The sequence below is a fragment of the Bubalus kerabau genome, chromosome 2, assembly GCF_029407905.1.
Source record: "Bubalus kerabau isolate K-KA32 ecotype Philippines breed swamp buffalo chromosome 2, PCC_UOA_SB_1v2, whole genome shotgun sequence".
Classification (NCBI taxonomy): domain Eukaryota; kingdom Metazoa; phylum Chordata; class Mammalia; order Artiodactyla; family Bovidae; genus Bubalus; species Bubalus kerabau.
This window is the reverse complement of record NC_073625.1, coordinates 186,151,845-186,170,958: the sequence shown is the minus strand read 5'-3', so window position 1 is coordinate 186,170,958 and position 19,114 is coordinate 186,151,845. Positions and strand designations below refer to the sequence as shown.

At 43.9% G+C, this 19,114-nt stretch overlaps 1 protein-coding gene across 4 annotated transcripts in view; it reads right to left on the bottom strand.

Moving 5' to 3' along the window:
- The window catches only part of IGSF5 (immunoglobulin superfamily member 5), a 53,646-nt gene that overhangs the window by 27,802 nt on the left and 6,730 nt on the right, over positions 1-19,114 (bottom strand). For 2 of the 4 annotated variants that reach the window (XM_055570379.1, XM_055570380.1), the window contains exons 3-4: positions 12,394-12,711; positions 5,366-5,665 (exon numbers count right to left, since the gene is read on the bottom strand). In XM_055570379.1, coding sequence (XP_055426354.1) covers positions 5,366-5,665; positions 12,394-12,711 — 618 coding nt within the window. Of the gene's footprint in view, positions 1-5,365; positions 5,666-8,757; positions 8,949-12,393; positions 12,712-19,114 lie in introns of those variants that run through there. The other 2 variants (XM_055570382.1, XM_055570381.1) reach the window with 2 other exon arrangements.

Genomic DNA, 19,114 nt, shown 5'->3' with positions numbered 1-19,114 from the left:
TGCGCCTTTCAATATGCTTTTCTTTATAGAATCAATAAGCTCTTCATGCAACCTTTTGGCTTAAACTCATCAAGCTTCCTAAGCTGTCAATGTCACTTTCCTCAAGGGCTCAAAAGGATTACCCCCAAATGAACACAAACTCCTTGCACTTTTAGGAAATGGGTGGCAGAACTGATGCTTTTATCTGATTCCTGAGGAAGCCTGAACAAGCACAGCCTCATGCACTCTCGGCTCTTCATAAACGTGGCTTGGCTTCCAGAAGCCAACTCCCCTAGCCCAGGTGGTAACGAGGTATTCAGCTACTAAAACTTGCATAAAACACACAACACACCACCAGCCACCAGCTGCTCTCGATCTTGATGAATAATTTAGAAACAAATTACCCATCTCCAGATGAGTCCAATAAAATGGGACTCATTGCAACATACACATCATGCTCTCCTCTGTGAAGCTGTTGGAACTCCAGATGCCATAATTAAGCCTGCGCACTTCACTGGTGCCGGGCTAAGAAGAATTCAGCTGAATTAAACCCTATCAAGGGAAAGTGAATGCCCCTTGCCCTTTCCCTACAAAAGACAAACTTTGCAGACAAGCTCATCTCCAGATCCATTTCTCCAAGGCATCATTAGTCAGACCAGAGCTCTTTGTTGCATTATTGCCTTAATAAAGTGTGTGGTTTGAACAGTTTCGTTCCATTTGGTGCTAATAGAACTTTTTTTTTTTTTCAATCTTCCCTTTCAAACCCTGGACCATACTTTGTCACATTTAAACTGCCTGAAAGCAAGCTGGGTTGGCTCCTTGGAGAGGTGGTCAATACCAGGCCAGAACAGGGGTAATGCAAAGAAAATTTGGAACATCTTAATGAGCCAAGTGCTCAGAAACTAAGAGGGACACGTCAGGACACCAGAGCCAGCTGGAAAGGATTCCCCCTGGTCAAAATTGGAATATCAAAACGGATAGTGATGGGAGTAAATTACACTGTATTGGATAAAAATGAGTCCACACCAAACTGTAAAAAAAAAGAAGAAGAAGAAAAGGAAGAAAGAGACAGCGATGTCTTTTCTTTGCAGAAGAATGTGTGTGCTCATTTGTTCAGTCATGTCCAACTCTTTGTGACTCCCTGGACTGTAGCCTGCCATGCTCCCTGTCCACGGGATTATCCAGGCACGAATACTGGAGTGGGTTGCCATTTCCTACTGCAGGGGATCTTCCCAACCCAGGGATGGAACCCACATCTCTTATGTCTCCTGCACTGGCAAGTGACATCTCTTGTGTCACTTAAGAAACCCATTACAGAAAAATGACAACTAAAAAATATAGAAAAATGGTGGAACCAGAAAATCATTCTTTTACAACCACCAAAGAAATAAGTGATTTGGGCAATGACTTATCCATGAATGCAAATATTATTAGGTGAAAGACTGTCAAGAAACAGATATTCACACAGTACTTGTAGATTACATATTAATTATAAAAGCTAAAATGTACCTTTACAATAGAGAAATCTGGGGGACATTGCTTTAATCAGATGATCAAACTTATTACCAGGAATCAAGAAAACTGGCATCATGTGCCCACATGACATTCCTCGTAACTTGGCAAAAATATTTGACCTTCATCGAGTATGTTGGGAAAACTCAAGACAAATCCATATTGAAAGGCTTCTTGCAATAAAGGTCTGGATCCTTCAAAGATGTTTTTATCAGAAAAGACAAAAAAGGTGGGAGGACCACTGGATATTAAAGGAGACCAAAGAAGACATGACAACCAAAGGTAACACATGGTCTTTAGCTGGATACTGGCTTGTGGGGAGAAACATCTAGAAAGGACAATGGGAGAAATTTGAATATGAACTGAATATTGTATAATAGTATTGTATCAATATTAAAGTTCCTGACTTGCAAGAACATTGGAGTTAATTAGAATGGCCTTGTTCTTATGATACATATCCTGGGGTATTAGGGGTAAAGTGTCATAAACCTCCAAGCAAATCTTAAATGGGAAAGAAGGGAAGAAGGGAAGGAAGGAAGGAAAGAGAGAAAGAAAAAAAATTGTAAAAATAGTGAGGGAAGGATGGACAGAAGACAGGGAGGGGGAAGACAAGGAGGAAGGGAGGGAAAGAAAAGCTGAGAGAGAGAAGCAAACGTGAGAAGGTGTTCACATCTGTTGTGTCTAAGTGAAGATACATTGGTACTCCTTGTACTATTCTTGCAACTCTTCTAAAGGTTTTTAATTGTCCAAACTAGTAAGAAAAGCAAGTTAGGTTTGAATTCTAGCTTCCTCTTCATACATATATATATAGTCTTAGTAGGAAATAAGCTAAATTCTTTGGAGTCTCATAAGCTGAAAAAAGTTAACCCTGACTTAAAATTAAAAAAAAAAAAAAAACCCACAGATCTCTGTGATCTTTACCATCAAAAAGACAGATATTCACAGAAACAGGTCAAAGCTCTGGCAGTCCTGAGCTCCCATTTCTGTGGCAATCACCAGTTGGAGCTGGTCCACCTGCTTTGTGTGGATAGGGCATGCTGTCTGATTCCTAACAAGCCCCTACAATCTGTCTCCTACCTGACACGTGTATTCACCCATGCTTTCATTTTTGTACTCTGCCTGGTCTCTGGGGGTGTCTGAGTTGGAGAAAAGGGCCAAACATCAAGAGCGTGGGCTTGTGCTGGTACTACATTGGGGATGATTACCTGCAGTGTAAAGTTCAGTATAACAGGATCTAAACACATTAGGCTCTAAATGGCTTTTTACAGGTTCACAGAGGCATCATCTGTTGTGCAGTGAATTGTCTCTCCCCAAGTTTCCCAGGTGGCACTAGTGGTAAAAAAAAAACCCACCTGCCAATGCAGGAGACATAAGAAACCTGGTTTCAGTCCCTGGGTCAGGAAGATCCCCTGGAGGAGGGCATGGCAACCCACTCCAGTATTTTCGCCTGGAGAATCCCATGGACAGAGAAGAGAGCTACAGTTCAAAGGGTTAGAAAGAGTTGAAAATGACTGAAGTGACTTAGCATGCACACATTCAAAATTCATTTGTTAAAGTCCTATATTCTAGAACCTCAGAATGTGACCTTGTTTGGAAACAGTATTGTTGAAGATGGACTTTAGTTAAGATGAGGTCATCTTAACATCACTGGATAGAGTGGCCCCTTATCCAATATGACTGGTGTCTTTATTTTTTTAAAAAAGGAAGGGGGTGGAGTTTGGACACAGCCACACACACAGGGAGGACATCATGTGAAGACAAAGGCAGAGATCAGTGGCAGTGTCCATAAGCCAAGGGACACCACAGATGGCCAGCAAGCCACCAGAAGCTGTGTTACAGGGAAGAACCAATTACAGCTTCATTTGGATCTGTTTCTTTAACCTTTGCTTCCTGTTGCTTTTGTTCACTGAAAGGACACTGCCCATACAAAGTGGCCTGCCTCAGAAAACCTTGCCCCTCTACCTGAATGTTAAACCAAAATGCCTTTGTTCAGGCCCCTGTCCACCTGTGGGTGGCAGGATGAAAGAAATAAACACATCCCCTGCCTGAGGATTGCCATTCTAGGAGATATTTGCAAGATTAATGGCCTCTTTATTTTGTTTCCTCACCTTCCCCCATCTCTGTTCTATAAAAGAACCTGGCATCCAGACCCCAATAAGATGGTTATTTTGAGGCATTAGTCTGCCACCTTCTCAGTCAGCTGACTTTCTGAATAAAGTCGTATTCCTTGCCTCAATATCTTATGTCTTGGATTTATCCGGCTGTTGTGCGGTGAGCAGAGTGACCTTGGATTCAGTAACAGCTGGGGGAGAGGTCTGGAACAGACTGGTCCTCAGAAGAAGCCAACCCTGTCCACATCTTGATCTCCAGAGCTTTGAGAGAAACCATGCCTGTTGTTTAAGCACCCAATCTGAGGTTACACAGCCCCAGGACACTCACACACCTTCCAGGGCTGCTCACAGGGGGAGGGCAGAGTGGACTGGAGGGCAGAGTGGACAGGTAAGCAGATTTGACACACACTGGCAAGGCCACCTCTGCCATCTACTATAAACATTGACATGTTCCAAACAATGCTCCCCTGTCGTCTCATCTTTACAGCAGGAATATAATAGCATCCACTCATGAGAAAGTTGTGCAGGTTAATTTGGTTAATATTTGAGAACCACTTAAACTAGTGTATTTAAAGAGGAGATACATTGTTTGGTATGTATACATATAGCTGATTCACTTAACTGTACAGCAGAAACTAACACAACATTTTTTTAAATCAGTATACACCAATAAAAATTTTAAAAAATAATAAAGTGAAACACTGAGCTGGAAAAAAATAGTCTTTACTTAATAAGTGATATGTAATACTGTTTTTTATTTTGTTATTATTAATCTTGCTATGGCTGTAACTTTGTTCCAAACTTTGGCAGATCTTAAGTGAAGATGTTTTCATAGTGGGAAGAGTTATGGAACATGGGAGGACTCTTCGGGATCCCTCTGTACCATCGGCATACGACCTGGAACAGAGTGTAGTCCTTCTCTGGGCCTCCTTTCCTTTCACTTTTCCAAAATGTAGGTGTGAAAGCAAACCTCCAGCCCCCACCCCTGTGCTTTCTGAGCCCAAGCAGGCTCAGAGAGGCCCCATGAAGATGTGTAGTCAGAGTCTGGCATTTGCCAAGGACCCTGTTGATGATGGCATCATCAACACAATGGACATGTACTTGAGCAAACTCCGGGAGATAGTGGAGGACAGGGAAGCCTGGTGTGCGGCAGTCCATGGGGTCACGGGGTCGCAAAGAGTCAGACATGACTCAGTGACTGAACAACAAGGACCTTACAGCAGATTCTCTTTGGATCTAAATTTTAAACTTATGTCATTTTGTACATTTTTTTTAAATGCATAGACCTGGTACTTTCAGATACACTGTGGACTTGCTGTGTAAAAAAATGATCCCTTCTAATTCCACTAAGGTTGGAAGGAATCCCTGAGAAAATGCACACCCTCCTCAAAAGTTAGAAGAATTCCTTTCCTATCGGCACAGGGGATGGGATCAGACAGGAACAACAGGTGAGAGCTAGAGAAGAACACTGAATTCAAGAATTTATATCTGAAAACTTAATGCTCTTTTATAAGTAGCTGTCAAGATTCTCAGTGATTTCCATATGTAAGTAGAAAAGAGAGAAACACTTGAAGAGGGAATTTAAACATGAAATTACAGGGTCAAGAAGCTGACACAAGTCCTTTGTCTCCATCACCATCCCTTCCTGAGATCAAGGTCACCATACGATTTTCCTGGGCATCGTTGATTAAGCAGCACAGTACATAAAATGTAAAGCATGCAATAATAATTCACTTTATATGAAGCAAAAAGTCTTCACTTACCCAAGGGAGGCTGAACCACAGTGAGATTGACAGTTACAGACTCACGGACGTCCAGCCCCTTCATCTCAGCCACACAAGTCACAGTGCCATTGCCCTGGGGTGTCAGAGCAAGGACGCTCACTGCACTTTGAAGGTCCTCAGGCTCCGGGATGGAATAATAGCTCGAATGGCTCACGGGAACCCCTATCTCCCAGGAAAGATCTGGGAGCAGGGTCCAGTTCAGTGCACGGCAAGTCACATTACAAGGCTTATCCTCAATGACTACAAGGCTGCCTCCAGGAATGAGCAACTGCCCCATGGCTAAAGGAGAAAAGAGAAATGTTCGAGGGAATGATCATGCCTCTCAGGGCCAGATTTTTCCAAAAATTTTCCTTTAGATCACATTGCATGAGTGCTGTCTTCCCCAGCCCAAATTGACTGTGTCTGTATCCGGAAACCGTAAGTCAGGTTTGATCTGTGTATTTAGTTTACGTCTGTCAGGTTCATAGAAGAAGGGGAGGTGGCTCACCAGAAAATACAGATTCCAGAGAAAATGAATAAATAAAAAATCAGGATCCAGGGACTTGGGAAGCATACTTAATTCAAACATTCGTGTTCTCTTTCAACACATAATATTTTTCTATTAGTTTTGATTGCATTTCCTCTTTCTGTTCTATTCCATTTATCTAGAATCCCTATTATATGCATATAGAAACTCTGGGATTCATTCTTCAGGTGGTTATCTATTTATATCTCTATTTAATTGTATTCTTTCACCAAATTCTTGGAAAATTTTAGGGACTTGTCTTTCATCTTCACTGATCATTTATTTTGTTGTTAATTATAACAAATCTGTAGTTCACAGCTTTCCATGTTTTTTCATTTTTTCACTTAAGGGTTTCTTTAATTGTCTTAAAGCAATCTTCTCTGATTGACTGTTATTACCTTTTGAAAATATCCTTGTTAAATTTCACAGGCAATAAACAATAAGCATTTTCTTAAAAAAAAAATCAGGATCCAGGGAAATATAAATTACATGGGAAAGATGGGATGAATGTGCCCAACACAGAGGGCTACAGGATCACTGCAGCAGAGTGGCAAACTTGTTCTGGGCTGCCCTAAGAATCAACGCAAAAAAGGGAAAGAACCTTTACATTCTTTTCATTGTAGAGAGAACACATCTCAGAGTTTCATGATGGAAGCAAGTCTCTCCTGGCCTTTCTTTGATCAATCAGATTCATTTTTCTTTATTTTGGGACAACACATTTTAAAATATAATTTCCTATGAGATTGCCTTAAAATATTTTTCTAGGTACAAATTAGATACAAATCTAATCTAATCATAGAAATAATTACCTTAAATCCTGTATCAAAATATATTAGATCAATTATTTTTAAGTTTTTAGTAAAGACTCCCTTGCATATGCCAGGGCTCACACTGCAAATAACCCATCTGAAAATAGCACTTGTATGTGCTACCATTACTAAAATAACCTGAGGATTGGCCCCGGAAAAGACACAGCCTTAGTGAATTACATAGACATTGAAACAGTCAAATTAAAATTTCCTAAAACTCCCTCTTACATTTTGTAATGGAAAAAACACTGGACTAAGAATCAAAGAATCTGTTCTGGAACCTGACTTTCCCACAAAATTGTCATCACCTTGGGCAGATCACTGAAATTCTCAGGCTCTCTTTTACTACCTGGTGAGCAAGAGGCTCAGTGGTTCCCAAACATTTTGGTTTTAATACCTTTCATACTCTTAAAAATCTCTGAGGATGCCAAAGACCTTTGGTTTAGGTGGGGTCTATCTATATTTCCCATATTTGAAATTAGAATTAAATATTTGCTTATTTTCAAACACATATTTTTAAATAACATCAGTAACCCATTACTTCCCAGATGGCTCAGAAGATAAAGAATCTGCCTGCAATGCAGAAGGCCCCAGGCTTGATCACTGGGTCAGAAAGATCCCCTAGAGAAGGGAATGACTAACCACTGTAGCATTCTTGCCTGGAGAATTCCATGGACAGAGGAGCGTAGTGGACTATAGTCCAAGGGGTCACAAATAGTCGGACACAACTGAGCAACTAACACTTTTGCTGGTTAATATGGATTAACGTATTTTTATGAAAAATATATTTTAACCCAAAATAAATTAGTAAGAAAAATGACATTGTTTTCTATTTATGCAAATCTCTTTAACATCATGTGGCTGCCTTCAATCTGTTGGCATATATTGCTTTCTTTGGATTATATAAAGAAAATATGAAAATCTAACTTCACACAGATATATGGTTGGAGTGGTAAGGAGGCTTTTCAGATAATCATGGCTATTCTTTAATACTACACCAAAACTTGACAAGTAGTGTTTTCTTAAAGTTTAGTTACACTATGGAGGGCTTCCCTGGTGGCTCTGATGGTAAAGAATCTGCCTGCAATGTGGGAGACCTGGGTTCAATCCCTGTGTTGGGAAGACCTCCTGGAGAAGGGAATGGCTACCCACTCCAGTATTCTGACCTGGAGAATTCCATGGACAGAGGAACTTGGCTGGCTACAGTCCATGGGGTTGCAAAAGGTCGTACACAAATGAGCGACTTTCACACACACTATAAACTGAAACCACACAAATAAACTTTTATTCTGTTACATTAGAATTCATTGCTCTAGCTGGCACTTTGAATGGATCTTTTATCCTTGCATGATTTTGTATCATACATCAGCCACTTGGAAAATGCCGGTCCACTAAATTATGCAGACCTTCCCAGTGTACAGTGGGAAACTCCCTGCACACTCATGACAACACGTGAGAAAGGCAGTAACATCTTAGTATGACTATGGAAACATGTATTCTCATAAACCACCCTGAAGGAACATGGGAAGACGCTGGGGAGTTTCCAGACTAGACTGAACGGAATCAGCTCTGAAAGCCCTTCTTACTCTGAAATGTTAGATTTCCCATTATTTCTTTCTTGGATAGTGTCTTAGAGTAAGTGAAGCACATTAGCTATCTCAAGGATTACTGTAAATATAATGAGAGAGGAACAGATTTGTCCCTCTGCAGGCTGCAGGGGTTTGTGCTTATTCTTTTCATTTCATTCATTGTTTCATGATGGAGATGTTTAAGAAGACAGGAACTGGGGTGGAATACTGCTGCTTTAGTGATTTTGTACGCCAGTCTTAGTGGCCCTCAAAACACCTGAGGTCCAGATTTCAGTGTGTGATTAATTGGTGGATTGGGCAGTAAATAGAAACACTCAATCTGAAGCATTTTCTTTTTCAGTATGTATAGGTGATCCACTTTTTCCCACTCATGAGCTTTCACAAAGGTCATCCAGTGGTGTGAAACACTTTTCACAAGGTGATAGCTAGAACATCCACATAGATTTTGGATGACTCAACATGCAGTTATGTAAGCTCTCTTTATTTTTCTTGTGGATACATGGGAAGGGGAAAAAAACAGTCTTTTGAAGTAAACTGAATGAAGTGCCATTCAGATCATTACAATCAGGTTAAATGGATGCAGTTCTGTCTCAATCTGTGGGTTCCTTCCACGCGATCTTGGGGAAGACTGTATCTTCCCTAGATGCTTGTTCTTCCATCTGTGTTAAAAACCAAAGGCTACAGTAATTATCAACATTAAAAAATGCACGTTTGCAGTGTTCAGGCAACTTTATAGATTCATAGCTTCTGGCAAGATGCTATAAAACCACATGGATTTAAGAATCTGATATGCCATACACACTGAGGAAACCAGAAGGGAAAGAGACACGTGTACCCCAATGTTCATTGAAGCACTGTTTATAATAGCCAGGACATGGAAGCAACCTAGATGTCCATCAGCAGATGAATGGATAAGAAAGCTATGGTACATATACACAATGGAGTATTACTCAGCCATTAAAAAGAACACGTTTGAATCAGTTCTAATGAGGTGGATGAAACTGGAGCCTATTATACAGAGTGAAGTAAGCCAGAAAGAAAAACACCAATACAGTATACTAACGTATATATATGGAATTTAGAAAGATGGTAACAATAACCCTGTGTACGAGACAGCAAAAGAGACACTGATGTATAGAACAGTCTTATGGACTCTGTGAGAGAGGGAGAGGGTGGGAAGATTTGGGAGAATGGCATTGAAACATGTGTAATATCATGTATGAAACGAGTTGCCAGTCCAGGTTCGATGCACGATACTGGATGCTTGGGGCTGGTGCACTGGGACGACCCAGAGGGATGGTGTGGGGAGGGAGGAGGGAGGGGGGATCAGGATGGGGAACGTATGTATACCTGTGGCGGATTCGTTTTGATGTTTGGCAAAACTAATACAGTGTTTCAGGTTTAAAAATAAAATAAAATTAAAAAAAAAAGATATTGAAAAAAAAAGAATCTGATATGCCAAAAGCATAGCAACAGCAAGTCATGTCTTTGACCTTGTTTCCTTGATCCAGAGGTATTTCTCCATTTTGCCTGTTTTCTACAGACCTTCAAAGCACCTCTCATATGGCACCTGCTCCCTGGAGCCAACCTAGAGTACTTCATTGAGTCTCTCATCTCCCTTCACAATTTGAACCTGACCTTGTCCCCCTCTCATTGCACTGGCCAGCATCTACACTGCACCGCTGTTGTTTATGCCCTTGCATTATCCACTTTGTTGTTGTTGTTGTTGTTGTTGTTGTTCAGTCACTCTGTCGTGTCTGACTCTTTGTGACCCCATGGACTGCAGCACACCAGGCTCCCCTGTCCTTCGCCATCTCCTGGGGTTTGCTCAAACTCATGTCCACTGAGTCAGTGATTCCATCCAACCATCTCATCCTCTGCCAACCCCCTTCTCCTCCTGCCTTCAATCTTTCCCACCATCAGTGTCTTTTCTAATGAGTCGGCTCTTCGTGTCAGGTGGCCAAAGTACTGGGGCTTCAGCTCCAGCATCAACTCTTTTTTTTTTTTAATATTTATTTGGCTGTGTCGGGTCTTAGTTGCTGCACACAGGATCTTTGTTGCAGCCTGCAGGATCCTTCATGTGGCACACAGATTCTGTAGTTGTGGCAGGCAGACTTAGCTGCTCCGTGGCATGTGGGATTTTAGTTCCCTGACCAGGGATCAAACCCGAGTCCTCTCCTTCACAAGGTGGAGTCTTCACCACTGGACCACCAGGGAAGTCCCTATCCACTCTTCTCGAATTCTTGAGGACAGGATTGTGTCTTATTGCACTTACCTTTGAGTCTTCCTTAAATGCCTAATGCAATGGCATGCTCCTATTGGGAACACAATAAATAATAGCAAATGACTACATGGAGATTGCTCTGAATCAGGTGCTGACCTAAAGGCGTTTATATAGACCTACTCTTTTGATCTCACAACTGCCCTGTGATGAGGAAAGTACAGCACAAGGTCATTAAGTAGTATGTTCAAGGTCACACCGTTAGCGATAAAGCTGGAATTTGACCTGGCAGCCAGGCTCCCACGCCTCTGCTGTTAACCCCCAGACCTCTCTGGCCCCCAGCTTCATAGGCAGGAGACTGAAACAGACAGAGCATGGGGGTCTTCAAACCACCCTCAGCCAGTTTTTCGTCTGATCCTCAGAGTAAACCTGTGATGTGAGCGGGGAGCCTTATCCCCACTTTAAAGATAAAGAAATTGAGCCATTCCAGGAGTCACCAAGGTGGGATGACAACAAAACCAGCACTCATATCTTTGATTCCTTGTCCTGCGCTCTTTCCTTTTACCACAAAGTATTCGAGTAACAATTTCATTGTGCAAACTAAGCCAATAATCCAGGTAGCCTCACACGATCACTTCTTTAGAGAATATCATTGTACCCTTAATTAAACCACACAAAATCAAAGACACATAAAAGTAAAGATAAAACAATTTGGCTAAATTTAAAAATAAGCAAGTAGAAATAGGTAGACCTGTATCTCCACCAAACATTATCAAACTTGATTTGATAGCAGTGCAAATATAGACCAAATCATCGGAAATTTCTCCTAAACTAACAAATAAATATACATAAGAAAAAATTTCAAAGCCACAATGTAGTCTGTTAAAAGAGATGCTGCCATAGAAATCAGGAACTCTAAAAGCTCCAATACATCTATAAATATTACATAGTTACATTTTCAAGGAATGCAAAATGATTAAACTTTGATAAAGATATTCTGAATCCTTGTAAAGTATCCTTTTATTTTGTTCACTATGTAGCATAATCTTCAGCACCTCAAAATTACCTTTGATGCCACAACTTCCCTATAATGAAAATGAACGATAAAAAGAAAAGTAAGTTGTCCATTGTTATAAATTTTGTTACTGTTTTATTTTCTCTAAGAGACATAGTAGGGCTGAGTGAATACGCACCTTTGATTGTAAGACTCACTAGGGGCAGGAAAGAGATTAGGAAAATTCAGCCAGAAAGAGGAAAAAGTTAAAGCATGATTCAAAGTTGATACATGATGTCAGGTAAAGAAACAGAGCCAGGATATGAAAAACTAGGAAAAGGGCAATGATTGTCAACTCTCTCTCTAAGTCAAAGACAAACGACCACAACTGGCCTTAGAATTCCAGGATACACTTCCAGAAAAGCTGTTCGAACTGAAATTGGTCAGATGGGAAAGTGATTTAAAAAAAAAAAATCCTCTTTCATAGCCTTAATAAGAGAAAATGGAAAATAAAGGAATGGAAAGATGGAAGGGGAGGGGAAGAGAAGCAGGAAGAAATAAAGTAGAAAGACAGTGAGGAAGGGAGGAGAGAAATAAACACATGAGAAAACAACAAACACTAGTCAGTTCAGAGAAATTAGAAGCATAATATCAGCCAAAGGCAAGTCCACACATGAAAGAAGGAAGGCAGGGAAGAAGGGAGAGAGAGGGGGAGGTGATAAATAAACAGCAAAATATCCATCAGTTCAGAATAATTCCAAGCATGGTACCAACAGAAGGCTGACCCTAGATGTTCCCACATGACATGAGCTTCAGAAGTTTCTTTGCAACCTGATGTTTTACCCAGAGGACTGCAAGTACTCCTCAGCAGAGTTGCCTGCATACACACCTTGAACAGAAAGGAAGGCAGCTCCATCCCGGTTGCTGTTCTGGAGGCTGCATTTGACTTGCCCGGCATCGCTGAGTTGCACGTCATGAATTATCATCTCAGAGATGAAGTTCCCGCCCTCTTGGTAGCTCGCCGAGGTGAAGCGGTCACTGGTGATGATGGTCTCACTAGGTGTCATGCTCAGCACCACTGTGCCTCTCAGAGCCCACATGACAAGCTTCCAGCCCTGGGAGATGGTGCAGTTGAAGCGAGCCTCCGAGCCCTTCAGGGCCGTGACATTCTTGGGGCCCTCTATGATTTCACTGCTGGATCCACAGGCTGAAAGACAACCAGGTTTGCAGGCAGTGAGGAGATGACTCTACAGAGGTCAGCTGTACACTGTAGCCCTTCTGTGTACCAGTCGGGACCATCCAATGGCTCAGACTCCATGTCCTGCTAGTCCCAACACCAGGGCTCCCGGTAAACCAGGAGCTGCCAGTGGACAGGAAGCCATGCCCATGCCCTCCTTTCCACACCCCCTCGCCCCTAACTCCACAGTCCAGGGAAATCCCAGCAAGATTGGGCATGGGGGAAGAAATGCCCCTCCTCCAGAGGGAACGTTCCCTCAAGTATCTGACCCCAGCCTGTCCAGAGAGCCACCACTAGGCCAGTTCTGTTACTTCAGTTAAGTTCTTCAGCCTCACTATGAAGTGGGAATTTTCCTCCCATTGAAATGGGGAAGACAGATGATTTCCACCTCTGAGGAGATTTCAAGGCTCAAAGTGGGGAGTGGAAGGAAGTGTCTCTTTGCACAGAGAGTGGAGATCCTAGCTTGCCATGATCATGGTCCACCACACTCCCCCAGCACCCTTAGGACAGACCTGTCATCTTTCCAAAGATGAGAAGAGACCCATGGGGAAGACACAGAGAGGGAAAATACATAGAAGGATGGTGGAGAGCGGGATCCCTCAGTGAGAACACTCGAGGGAGGCATTCACAGCCTCATAGGGTCTCACAGCATCTAGTGTCAGGTTTAAAACTTCCACAGGTGAGCATGTAGTTCCAGAGCATAAGACTGGACTTCAGAGCAAGTCCTGGCCCTCTGGGCAGGTTATCACACTTCTCCTTGACCACTCCTCTCACTGTAAACCAGGGGGGTCACTGGTACCAAAACCCAGAAGGGTGCTGCAGGGTCTCCCCAGGTACAGGTCCTCCCCTCCCTCACCTCCTCCTCCTCCTTTTTTGAAGAAAAGCTTTAGCCTCCTAGGCCTTGCCCAAGTCCAAAAGAACAGATTTAATCAGAGAAGTGAAAACACACACACATGAAAACAGTCAAACAAGACAAAATATTAGTAGTTTAGCCATAAAACAAAGTCAAGGACCCTTAACTCCTCCTCCAAGGCTATTGATCATCTGTTGTTGTTCAGTCAACAAGTCGTGTCTGACTCTTTGCCACCCCATGGACTGCAACACGCCAGGCTTCCCTGTCCTTCACTATCTTCTAGAGTGTGCTCAAATTCATGTCCACTGAGTGGGTGATGCCATCCAACCATCTCATCCTCTGTTGCCCCCTTCTCCTCCTGTCCTTAATCTTTCCCAGCATCAGGGTCTTTTCCAATGAGTCAGCTCTTCACGTCAGGTAGCCAGAGCATTGTAACTTCAGCTTCAACAACCGTCCTTCCAATGAATATTCAGGGTTGATTTCCTTTAGGATTGACTGGTTTAATCTCCTCGCAGTCCAAGGAACTCTCAAGAGTCTTCTAGATAATGTTCTGAGCCAAATTCTTGAGTTGTTCTGCAGATTCCAAAACCCCCACCAGGTGAAAGAAGTTAGCTGCTTGCTGCCCACAAGCACAGAGACCACAGACCAGTTGGAACCAAAAGGCTGATAAAATTGATTTCTGAAATACCACCCTGTTTTCTTACCAATCAGAAGAATGTCCATGAGCTGCTCATGTACTTTGTGACCTCCGCTCTTCACACTGCCTTTTAGCCATCAGGGAGTTTGGGTCTTTTGAGCATTAGCTGCCTGTTTGCCTCGTTCAGCACCTGCGATAAATGCTGTATTTTCCTTCACCACAACCTGGTGTCAGCAGTCTGGTTTGGCTATGTGCTGGGCGAGCAGACCCAAGATTGATTTACAGCACCGCAGCAATTAGTTTTAAGAACCAAATAAGACAATCCATGCAAAGCCCTTACGATGACACTCAAGCATTCAGGAAGCAGTCACTATTATGTGACTTGCAAGAAAACCAAGAAAATCATAGAGGAAAGTAAAATTATTTCCTTCACACTTTTCACAGCATTGTACTTTTCCCTCACCAAATGCATATTGACACTGGTTTTAACTGAAATGACAACTTCTAACTGGCCTTCCCCAGGGAGGGGACCAAGACCACTCTAGCTCACAGGTACTCAACACGGAGTGTGTTCTGCTCCTGAAGAACTCAAGAATCTTTCAGTCATTTAGTTGATTTTCTTATCACCAGGAAAAGCAAAGTGGTGGCCAGAGTTTTCCTAGACTTTCCCATGTATGTAGTAATAATTCAAAGTAGAACTTGCATAGCAACCAAGAGTCTTCTCGATTTCTCATCTTCTACCTCTAGTGTGTGTTTTTGTTTTCCTTTGTTTTTTGGATGCACTGGTCTTCACTGCTGCAAGCAGGGACTGCTCTTCACTGCGGTGCATTTGCTTCTTGTTGCGGTGGCTTCTCTTGTTGCAGAGTACAGGCTCTAGGCACATGGGCTTTGGTAGTTGCAGCATTTGGACTCAGTAGATGCAGCTCTCAGGCTTAGTTGCTCCAAGGCACATGGGATCTTCCTGGACCAGGGATTGAACCCATATCCCCCTCATTAGGAGGCAGACTCTCAACCACTGGACCACCGAGAAAGCACCCCTCTTATGTTTTAATAGTGAAAAAATGAAGACCAGCAACATCTCAGGACTTGTGAGCACAGTGATGTTGCTGGGACATAAACTCAGTTCTTCGCACTCTGAAGTTTCCCTCTTCCCACTCTTTCCTCTCTGATCTCAGAGTTTATGGCAAACAGAGCCCTGGCAGCCCACACCCTTGGTTTCTTCTCAGCCACGCCTGCCACCATCAGTAAAGACTACGTGTTCCTATCACCTTCTGGAACTGTAGGCGCCCCCCCTTCCAATCTTACAAGGTCAAGGTGTAAGGAAGATTCTAAAGGAATCAAATTACTGTATGAAAGATTTCTGGGGAGGAACCTCCCTGCCCATCACTCACTGAAGTACCCAGAATGCACTGCAGGGGACGTGCCCACCACAGGGCCAGGTCCATTGGAGAAGACAGGAGACAGGGACCCAGATGCCTGCGAGGTAGAGTCAAGGAGGGGGCCCCCAGGCTTCAAAGAGGCAGAAATAAGAGAAGGTCAAAATTAACTAAACTAATCCCAGATGGGGATAAACATGATCACTATTCTTTGTTTTACCTCTGGGCGTGATAAAAAGAGAAAAAGTAAGATCCCAAATAACCACTCAGAGTGGGTCTTCTCCCTTAACTGTGGGCACATTTCTCTGATCTGAGAATCCCTCCGATATGGGATTTTTTTTTTTTTAAGGGGGGGAGGGGCGGGGAAAGCCTGAGGAAGAAAAGTCAGAGATTATTCCCCAGGGAAGCCACAGCCGCTGTGCCAACTTGGATCTTTCCATGAGCCCTGAATCTCATCTTAGGAAGAAGCACAAAGGAAAAGAAAGGGCCAAATCTACACTGCGAGGAAAGAAAGACTAGACACGCGGTCATCCTCCACACTACGATAACACCATCCTTCCCCATTCAGACTCGGGTCCGTGCGAGCAGATTGGAAGACAGCCTGCGGGGCTGGGTGTGGGAGGGCAGGGGGTGAGACCCAGGCTTGCCCTGCCAGCATCTCAGTCCAGGCCACTCCAACAGAATTAAGCAAAGTGTCTGAAACCCTGGTCCCATCACTGCCTGGCACCAGGGAGGTTATTCACTCCAAAACCCTGCACACTCCAAAACAGTCTTTAAATTCCCTGTGGACTGCAGGTGGGAATAAGAATGCATGAGGGTCCAGACCTTACTGTGTAGGGAAGCAAGAGCAAGGGAGGGACCTGGGCCAAACGGAGACTTCCCATTTGAACTTGGCCTTTAAGCTAAACAGGTGGCACCAAACCCTAATCACTATACCCCTCTGACATCATTGCCAGTGATCTTTGCTACCACCACAAACTGACTCCCCCCAGCTCTGCCCTGTGACTCAGAAGCTCTATTTTAGGTGACGTGAGGCCCTGAATTCTCACTGCTCCCTCACCTGCATCTTATCAGCTGTGGTTTGTGTAACCTGCCCCACACATGACAAACATGAGAAAACTGTCATCAAACAGTCCCCATTTCGATGCAAAACCTCACCTTCCCCTTTGCTCTTTCAGTTTGTACAGCAAAGGACCAAACCACAGGCAGAGCCATGGGAATGAACCTTCAGTGTCCCCACCCACCTCGCTCGCTGAAGTGACCACCTCTGGGGGTCACCCAACACCGAGTCCTCCCCTGCCGGAGTTGACCCACTTGTTTGAGGCTTGTCACATCTACAGCCTTCAACTCCGAATCCAGGGCTCCTGCCCTGCCCCCACCCCGACCCTTTCTCTCCTCCCGCTTTGCAAATCCCGCTCCACCAAGCATCTCCATGTAAACGACTGGCTGCCCCTCAGGATTGAGAAGTTCCCCTTGCAACTCATTGTGTCCTAACTGTGGAGTCCTGCCCCAAGGCCACAGAAGTGGAGCCAGAACCAAGGTCACCTCCAAAACTGATTGAACCCCTTTGTAACCATTGCCCAAAACCCCCTTGATCATCACTAACCAGCTCCCTGACCCCACGTTAGGCAAAAGTACCCACCCAGTGCTCACCTATTGTACCCTACTACTCACCTAACACCAACCTTCCAGCAGGAATTTTCTTTGTCTTGAGGCTATAAAAATTGGCTGCTAACCCACAAAACTGTTGACTCTCCCTGGTCTGTCAGGAGGTCACCTCACTGTACTCGCGGTACCCACATTATCTCTGCTCTTGGTTCTTAAAACTCGCTCCCTTCTGAAATTCCCTGTGTCTGGAAACTCTTTTCCAACCCATGCTTGAACTGCCACCACACTAACATCTGCAAAACTAAAATCACTCACACAGGAACACGTGGCCAGCTGCCAGCCCCTTCCAGTCCTCCACGGATAGATCTGAACATGAGTACCATTCTACAGTGATTTCTTCTCAGCCCCTTAGGGTAGCAGCTGGTGTCTCCCATGCATGGGGGGACAGCGGGTCTGCCCAAACTGACCCCTCTAGTCTTCCACTCACCTCTTCTCCAGCTTCCCTCCTGTACCTGTAGACCCCTAACCTGCTCCCATCTGTTACTTAACATTGGAAATGAATAGAAAAGCAGGCAATTAAAAGCAGAAGGGAGGGATTTCCCTGGCAGTCCAGTGGTTAAGACTTAGTCCACCCAGTGCAGGGGTCCACCCAATGCAAGGGGCTCAGGTTCAATCCCTGGTCAACTTGATCCCACATGACACAACCAAGACATAGCCAAATAAAAAATAATAATAATGATAAATAAATAAAGAGGAAAAAAAGCAGAATGGAGCCGGGTAAATAAAGTGGAGGGGGTGGAAGGGAAGGGCCCTGGTGAGGCAGCTCCAAAGGTGAAAATGGAAGTCAAAGCATATCAAGGCGGGGGACTTGCCTACTGTTCCAGTGGTTGAACTTTGCCCTCCGGTGCAGGGAGTATGGGTTTGATCCCTGGTTGGAGAGCTAAGACCCCACATGAAAGAAAGTGTTAGTCGCTCAGTCGTGTCCGACCCTTTGCAACCCCATGGACTGTAGCCCACCAGGATCCTCTGTCCATAGGGTTCTCCAGGCAAGAATACTAGAGTGGGTTACCATTCCCTTCTCCAGGGGATCTTCCCCACATGGGGATTGAACTCCCGCCTCCTGCATTATAGTAGAGTCTTTACCACCTGAGCAGGGAAGCCCCTAGGATCCCACATCCCTTGCAGCCAAAAAACCAAAACAGAGGCAATGTTGTAACAAATTCAATAAAGACCTTAAACACAGTCCACGTCAGAAAGACTTTCAAAAAAAAAGCAAACCATAAGGAGGCTTGGGCCATCAGAAGGAGACTGAGGAGTGAGGAAGGGTCTGGAGGTGGATCTGAGCTGCCCGCCGCATCCTGCTGCCCACAGCAGGGGGTGCCAGCATCACTGTCGCCACCGTCACCCGAGACTGCTCTCCACGTGGCAGCCAGACAGATCTCAACACGCCAATATGATCAGGTACCCTTCCCTACCCCCACCCCAGACTTTGTTTAAAATATTTCCACCCTTTAGAATATAGACCAGATCATCCTTAACATTATCATATCTTAAAACCCTGCTTAGTTTCACATCCATTTCATTTGTCCCCAACTCCACCCTCTGACCACCAGACCATCTTTCATCTATCAAACTTACCAGCTGTTTCTGGCTCCCTTTGCACAGGCAGAGACTGCCTGGAGAGCCAGTCTCATTTATACCTCTGCTCCCAGCCAAGTAGTCTCCCCCTCAGGAAGCCTTCCCAGACCACTTTACACAAGTCAAATTATCCAGAACAGGATTTTGAATCAGTGAAGCACTTGCCAGGGTGGTGATTTCATATTGATTTTTCTATCAGTTGATGTCTAAGCTCTTGGTTAGCAGGGACTCTGCCCGATTTTGCACATCCCTGTGCCTGCA